This window comes from Cicer arietinum, unplaced genomic scaffold, assembly GCF_000331145.2.
Source record: "Cicer arietinum cultivar CDC Frontier isolate Library 1 unplaced genomic scaffold, Cicar.CDCFrontier_v2.0 Ca_scaffold_6121_v2.0, whole genome shotgun sequence".
In the NCBI taxonomy this organism is placed as follows: Eukaryota; Viridiplantae; Streptophyta; class Magnoliopsida; order Fabales; family Fabaceae; genus Cicer; species Cicer arietinum.
In genome coordinates, this window is record NW_027339768.1 from 41,955 (window position 1) to 50,000 (window position 8,046).

Below are 8,046 nucleotides of genomic sequence, written 5' to 3' on the forward strand. Positions count from 1 at the left end.
TATATATATATAAAAGTCATCTATAATACTTGGGTTTTTTTTAATACCCCAATTTTTGAAAAAAAATACCAATATACTTCCTATCGAAGACTATATATCAAACTATCTTTTTATTTATTTAATTAGAAGTCGTCATTTGCAAATGCGACTTTATGAAAGTCGCCTTTTGGAATAGCGACTATCCAAAGTACATGAAAAATAAAAACAAAAATACTTAAAGAAATCGTCATTGCAAACTCAAACTTTCTTAAGGAAGACGTCTTTATAAATGTCGACTTCTAACTAAGTAAAAAAATAATAGTTTGATAAATAATTTTCAAAAGTTCAGTATTGGTAATTTTTTAAAAAAAAAATTGGGTTATTAAAATAAAAACCCCATATTACTCATAGTATGGCCTACTAGGTTCTTGTAAAAAAAAAAAGTAAGGCCTATTTGGCATCATTTTCTCGCACGCCTTGAGCCCCAAACTAACTTGAAGTTGAAGTAATATATTTTAGATGTTAACTTCCCTATCGTAGAATCTAGTCGCTATAGTACAACAAACAGTTATGATGAGGCGAGGTTTTGGAAAATTGTGGGTAAGATAATTACTTTCTAACTAATATTTTAGTTCTTAAATATAAATAAAAGTGAGTTAAAGAAGAAGTATATCAAACTTAAAATTTTATAAAAATATTAGTGACTATTTTAATCGGCGACCACAACTTATTTACAATTTTTAGAAAACAACTTAAATTTACAACAATTATTTGTCTTCTTGTTGCTTACTTTCACACTTATTAAAAATAATAATTAAGTGCATTTATTTTTTATTTATTTTAAATATAAAATTAATAGTTTATTCTTAATAATTATGTTCATCATTCACAACTAGAACCGTCGATTTTATTGTGACTTCAAATTCAGTCAGACTTAAGTATTTGAGTTTTTCTTAAAAACTCTACTTACCATGAAAATTGAGGAACCAAACCTGAATTAATTTGGTTTAGGTAATGAACCAGAAACTCGATCCGTTGAAAGAAAATAAAATGAAATGTTTATTTTTTTTTATTGCAATTTCTGATTTTATTTGTTGATCATAAGCATTTTAATTTTGTTCACGTGGTGAATTTAAATTATATAATAACTTAGCTTAAGTATTTAACTTTTTATGAAATAGGTCATTTTGTTTTATATTTTCTAAATTATCTATTACATCCTAAAACCAACTTGCTCAACAGTACACCATATTAGATTAGTAGTTATTTAAAAAACATTGAAATTTTGATCCAATCCAATTTGACACTATTTTATTGGATTAAGTAACGGGTATGGCCAAAATTGATCTATGTACATCCATACAAAATTGCATAAGTGAAAATATTTAGAAATGATTAAGAGTGGAATGAGGTTTTCACATATTTCGTAGGTAAGAGGTTCAATTGAAAATATATAGGATATAACAATCATATTTTAAAAGTGGAGTGCGGTATTGACTGTGTGGTTTTTTTGATAGATAGAAGTTTAAATAAATTTTTAAATGATTTTTCTTGGAAAGATACAAATATAAAGAATCCTTTTAAAAAAACAAAGATATGAGACTCTAAGCCCAATCTATTTTGTTTTGTAAAGAAAAAGCCCAGTCTATCTCCTTTTGAAGAGGCCCATCAAAATTAACCACAGACAAAAATAAACACAGACGGAGTCGGAGTCGCACTGAGCCAGAAACGACCGCAGCCGCTGTGCCCTTGTTGTAAAAAAGATAAGTTCGAGTGTCACTGGACTCAATTGGCCGGTAAACGCTGCCGGAGTTGGTCTTCGCCAGAAACAGTGAGAAAGTCATTCAACTTTCCCTTCCTTTTTATTAATAAACTTTCTTAAATGCGATTTCAGCGCAATTCGCGGTCGCGACAGCAGATCAGAACACCATTCCGCACCAAACCGACGCAATTGAAAACCTAAATTGCAGCTACATTAGAGAATTAGGGTATTAATGTCCGCAAGTACAATTTCATTCATACTCTAATGATTAACTGTTAATGACAAAAATTTCGTCATGAGGCATAGCCATAGTTCATTCCCACCACAAATCTTAGAAAACAAACTCGCTTCTCAAGAAGCAGAAATCGAGCGACTCGCCGGCGACAATCACCGATTAGCAAACACACACAAAGCCTTAAGAGATGCACTTGTAACTGCTGCACAAGATGTGCAAAAGATAAAGTCACACATTAGAAGCACTCAAACTGAAAGTGACATTCAAATTAGAGTGTTGTTAGATAAGATTGCGAAAATGGAGGTTGATATTAGAGCTAGTGATAGTGTAAAGAAGGAGCTTAAACATGCTCATATTGAAGCTCAGAGTTTGGCAGCTTCTAGACAGGAATTGAGTGCAGAAATTCAGTTAGCTACTCAGGAATTGAAGATGGCTATTGGTGATGTTAACAGTTTGCCAGATTTGAAGGGTGAAATGGATAGTTTAGTGCAAGAGCACCAGAGGATACGGTGAGTATTCAAGTCTTTCAAGTTTGTGGCATGGCTGTTTCCACCTTCATGTAACCCATACTCAATTCTTAAGGGTATTTTAGTTAACTCTGTTGTTACATGGTCCAATCTGTCCTAAAAACTTGGTTTTTCACATGACACATTGGTATTGTTTATGCAACTGATTCTTCCTAGTATGATTTTTATTTTTTTTTAATTTTTTTTTAATTTTTTGTGTGATAGTTGTTATACTATGAGAATGAATATAAAGTACACTGCTTTCTATAAGTAAAAGCTGCATATTTTAACCCTTCCCATAAAACATATTGATATGAACAACATGATTTTATATTGTGGATGCCTCACACATACAGATACACTACAAACCTTTATATTGTAGGAAAATGCCAGCAAATGTTGTCTATACGGACACAATTGCTGTTGTGATGCCTTTGTGGAGACCTCCAAAACTGTTATATTGCGGCTAGTGTTACCGATGACTGCCATGGCAGAAAGCTGAAAAATTGCCAATTTAAGCTGCCATTAAATGTCATATGGCACCGCCATCCCTCACAAATTGATCATAGTGGCTGTCAAAAAAAAACACCACCGCAATCGGCTGTGGCTGTCCATGGTTGATACTACCTCCGGTTCTATATATAAAAACTTTTGGGTTCTATATATAAGAAAAAGTCACGACTTTTAAGGTTTAAATTACTTTTATACCCTTGTTTAAGATGTTTGTCTTTTTAATATTATTAGTGGGTATTTAATGTCTCAGTTTTCAATAAGGGTATATATGTAAAAATAATCAAAAAGTTAGAACAATTAATTAGTATATTGGTTTTGATGTTTTTTGTTATTTTCTCTTATAAATGAAACCAGAGATAGTATTTGGCAACACTGATTGTGTCTGTAGTTGTGGTTGTGGATTGTAATTTAGAACTATGATGAACGGTGAAGAAATAATCAATGAAATTTATTCATGATGGTTTATCTCTGATGAATACGGTAATAGCAAAGTTAGGACCCATATGCTCTTGACAAGGACTATTATATTCTTTTCTCCGAACTTTGTAAAGCTTATTAGGATATGACTGCATTCAAGATATGCCTTGTTATCTCTGAAGTGAGCATCATGAGTGGCTTAGTAGTTTTGAGTCCTGTATTGTCAATTGTCATGATATACTGATGTGAAACAAATCCGTTCAAAACTTGTAAGAATTACTCTTGAATCATTTGAGGGTGCGATGGAATTGTTATCAGTATCTATCAATTTATGTTTTAAGTCAGTGTTGCTATTCGCGAATGCCATTATATGTCTAAAATCTTGCATAATATGTTACTCTTTTGCATCATGTTGCAAATTTTCTTTTTCTCAGTTTGTTGCCTCAAATTTGTTATCTCTTTTTGTTGACTTGTAAATTTTCAAATCTACTTGGTTAATAGTGACACGTTTGAATATGAAAAGAGCAAGAATGTAGAGCTAGTGGATCTATTGAAAGCAAAAGAGAAGAATCTAATTGCGATGGCAAGAGAAGTTGAGATATTACGGGCCGAAATTTCGAATGCTGAGAAAAGAATAAATGGTAAGTACTCTGGCTTCAGTCAGTTGTTGTCTCTTCATATGATATTTCTCTACCTATGCGTTTCTGATGCATTGGTACTGTGTAAACAGCACCAAATCTGTTTAGAGCAGCTACGCCAGCAGATGGCAGTGGTCCCTTTCACGATTCTTACGGGAGAGCTCACGGCCAGATGGCTATTGGCCAAGTAGGAGAGTCTATGGTACCAATGGGTGACAGCAATGGAGTTGGAGTTGTAAATAGTACTGATGGAAGCGGCGGTGCTGGTTGGGCAGGTCAATATGATCCCTCTGTTGCTGGGAGGTAATAATGTTTAATGAGTGACCATCAATCATATGCAGCTTGACTTCAGCATTTGTTGGTACAATGCACGAGGGATGTGATGATTTTTATGTAAATCTCAGATTGGGCAGCATTATTTGTAGCTCATTTCCTTTAGATATTATACAGTTTTGCAAATTGTTGAATTAAATTTGCAAATGAGAGCCTGAGATATTTTTTCAAAAAAAACTTATGGTAAAGTCTTGTAACTTGTAAGCATATCCATGTAGTACTAGTAGTGAGCTATATGTTGTATTTTTTTAATTAATTTTTAACCTGGAGCAAGCAATCTTCTTATGAAACATGCTTAGGACTTGTTTTTATCAGATAAGTAAACTCAAATAATCTTTTGCTAATTTCCATCACTCCGACAGTATCAACGCCTAGGATGATTGCTATTGCAAATCATTATGGATACCAACAAGTAAGCTCAAATAATCTTTCCCGACGTAGGTGCATATCTGAATTTTGTTTTTTTTAACTCCATTAATACTGTTTCAAAAATTGCCAACTCGAGTTTAATTTTCCATTCAACGTTTGAATGGAGTTCACTGCAATTAAAACGAAGAATGATGTTCCACCATGGTATAATCAGTGGATTTTTGGCGATGTGAGAGAGACTCTCACTTGCTCCAAAGTTCCATCCTCCTCTTGTTTGGAGATATCTCCCCTCCTTTGTGGACGTTTCTTTCGCCATAGATTGGGTTTGATAAAAAATGATTCTCTCTTGTCTCCATTCTTGGTTGTGAGAAGCCAATCACCATTTCCAACTCTCTTGCTACCTCTCGAGTCTCGCATCATGCCTCCACCAACCACCAGCAACGTTTGCATTTTCATTACCATCAGTGCATGTTCTCCACCGCCACCATCACTGGTACATGAAAACTTCACCATACCCATCCCAAGCTAGACACAACAAAGACAAATTTTCCTACAACCTATCAACTGCCACTCAGTCACCCATGTGAGGTTAGCTACCCCATCCTCTCGGAACAACCACGTTGCCCGCATCTACTAGCCCCCACATCCATGCACTACACCCTTTTGCTCTTGTCCACCGTCTCAATTCCAACCGCACTGAGACGATTTAGCATTTTTCATTTAAAAAGTTTTAAACCCCTGCATTGGTTTATTTGGATCAACTCGTGCTTCAACTTTTTTATTTTTATTTTAATAATGTGTTTGGACTTCGTATCAAATAGTATAGTGTGCGTGAATAAAATCATGTGAAATGCTCATTCCGGGAAACAAGACATTTTATTGAAAATTACGTTATTACAATGTATTTTTAATTGAAATACATTATCGAATACTAATTATCAATAATTTAATATCATATAATAAAAATGAGGTCGGAAAAACAATCACCAAAAATCATCTAAACGGAAGTCCAATCCCAAAACAATAGAGCAATCAGCTTGTTTTTGCTTTAGGTCAGTGCAGTAGGCCAGCTTATGAGTATAAATTTACTATTTTATTGATTAATTAATAGTAATACTTATTGTGTTTAGCGTGGGAAAAAGGTACCGATATTGTATTGCTGCTTTTCGCACTCCCTTTTTGAATGTTTAGAAAAGAGGGCTCAAGAAGCAACCCTCATTAATGAATAGTAATTGGGCCTCTAAAGGCCCATGACACCGGCCTTTATTATTTATTTATATCAACTATAATTTCCCCTTTCCTTACATTTTGTTGATTTGTTGAACGAGTCTGTCTCACAGTCATGGCGGAGGTAAGCTCCTATTTTCTCCGACTCTAATCACAACGGAATTTTTATTTATTTTCTAATTTAATTTCCATTTCCCTTTTTACCTTTTCTCTTTTCGCTCTTCAATTTTGAGGTTTTGCATATTCATCTATTATAAAATGTGTAGTCTCTCGCTGATCTATTGAATGATTTTGTTGCCGCTGAATATTTTTCCTTCCTCTAAGATTGTGGATTGCATGTAATTTTATTCTTTACGAGATGAGAGCTGCATTTCGTATTTTTTAATTTTAAATTAATGTGGTTGCTGATTTTCTTACAATTCAACCGCTCGATGTTGCTTGAATAAATTAATATTATAGAAGGGGGGAAAAGTGAGATTGGTGAGGTCGAGATGGTTTTTGATCGGTAATTTTAGGTTAAACTAATCTTTGGTTTTTGAATGTTCAATTAATCTGGTCTCAAATATAAGTTAGAATTACTTTTTTTTTAACGATCCAGTTTCTAGGGAAATGAGGCCTTGGTAATCTAGAACTCGGCCGGTGGAGCTTATATATATATATTTGGTGGTATCACTCCTATTTAATGATGTCATTTCTAATAGCCCTTCAATCAATATAGGTTTTATTTTTCAATGGTTCTTGTATTCTCATGGAGTAGGCTCTCATAAAGGGTACTTTTGAGAATGAGTTTTTATTAGATGAATAATAATAATTGTATCTAACTAAATTTCTAAAGTTCTTTATATTGCTTGTATGTTAATTATGATTTATTTTACTTATATCTTAGTTGTTGCACCCAGATGGCATTTAGCAATTTGATTGCACTTTTTGAAATTTGATCAAGAGGTTTTTGATTATCCATCTGAAGTTGGTTTTGGTTCTGATGCAACTGGCAACTTTGACCCCCCTATAACACAATTTACATATGATTCTTAATCAAGATGTGTATTTTGTCTTTGTTTACATTTCTTCATTCATATGTATCGTACATATTTAAGATATGCTTATCTTCATTGCTTAAAACTATATGGTATGATAATGATACAATATCCCTTGCTTTCTGCTGAGATACATCTTATCCCATTTGAGTTTTAAATTTGATGTAGCATTTATCTTTCCATCTTGTCCCTTGGTCTTTTTCCTGACTTAATGTTGTGTTGCTTTCTTCTAGATTGAGCTAAAAACAGCACCTGTTGATTTTCGTTTTCCTACAACTAATCAAACCCGACACTGTTTCACTCGCTACATAGAGTTTCATAGGTGGATTTTCTGACTCTGGCTATTTGGCTCAACGAAAATAGTTTGTAAGAGCCTTTTATTTAAGCTTTACTTTAATTACAGGTGCACAGCAGCAAAAGGTGAAAACTCAAGTGAATGTGAGAAGTTTGCCAAATATTACCGTTCTCTTTGCCCCGGTGAATGGGTAAGCATCCCTTAGCTGATTGGTTTACTTGGTTGGGACTGACTGCAAATTTTCCTTAATGTTAAGATTGATGTCATAGCTAAACTTATGTGATTTGTGGTGTACTAGAAATATTTTTGTTGCGATAAAAATCAACGAACTACCAGTTCGACTCAACTTTTCCTGCATGTGGATTACCTTTATTTACATAATCACTAATCAATGCAATTGCCTGTCTATGTGTTTACAAGATAGTCTTCATTGTTTAATGGAAGTTATTTTCTGATATATTATATATTGTTCTGGTTTTGTATTGCTGTTATGCTATTTATTTGTTAGCCCTCTAGGTCAAAGCTATGCAAGATTCATTGTTTTCATTTTGTGTAGCAATTAAAACTACTGAAAGATGTCATCATGTTCACAGACTTCAAGCCATTTACCTTTAAAAAAATGAATTTGTATTTATGTTGTTGAAAAAGATGAAACTCGCGCTTCAAAATAAAATCATTCCATAGTTTAGATTTAAGAATCTCTGCTTTGGTGTTTGGCCTGAGAAGCAGTGTTCG

The 8,046-nt window shown here is 33.6% G+C and overlaps 2 protein-coding genes across 2 annotated transcripts; both read left to right on the plus strand.

Annotated features, from left to right (window-relative positions):
- The first annotated feature begins 1,662 nt into the window (after positions 1-1,662).
- Positions 1,663-4,673, plus strand: LOC101502058 (protein FLX-like 4). The gene is made up of 3 exons (XM_004507726.3): positions 1,663-2,485; positions 3,914-4,053; positions 4,143-4,673. The coding sequence occupies exons 1-3, from the start codon at positions 2,037-2,039 to the stop codon at positions 4,355-4,357; spliced, it is 804 nt and encodes a 267-aa protein (XP_004507783.1). The 5' UTR covers positions 1,663-2,036; the 3' UTR covers positions 4,358-4,673.
- A 1,294-nt stretch (positions 4,674-5,967) lies between these two features.
- Positions 5,968-7,577, plus strand: LOC101502386 (cytochrome c oxidase subunit 6b-3). The gene is made up of 3 exons (XM_073364797.1): positions 5,968-6,103; positions 7,250-7,338; positions 7,420-7,577. The coding sequence occupies exons 1-3, from the start codon at positions 6,095-6,097 to the stop codon at positions 7,514-7,516; spliced, it is 195 nt and encodes a 64-aa protein (XP_073220898.1). The 5' UTR covers positions 5,968-6,094; the 3' UTR covers positions 7,517-7,577.
- The last annotated feature ends 469 nt before the right edge of the window (positions 7,578-8,046 follow it).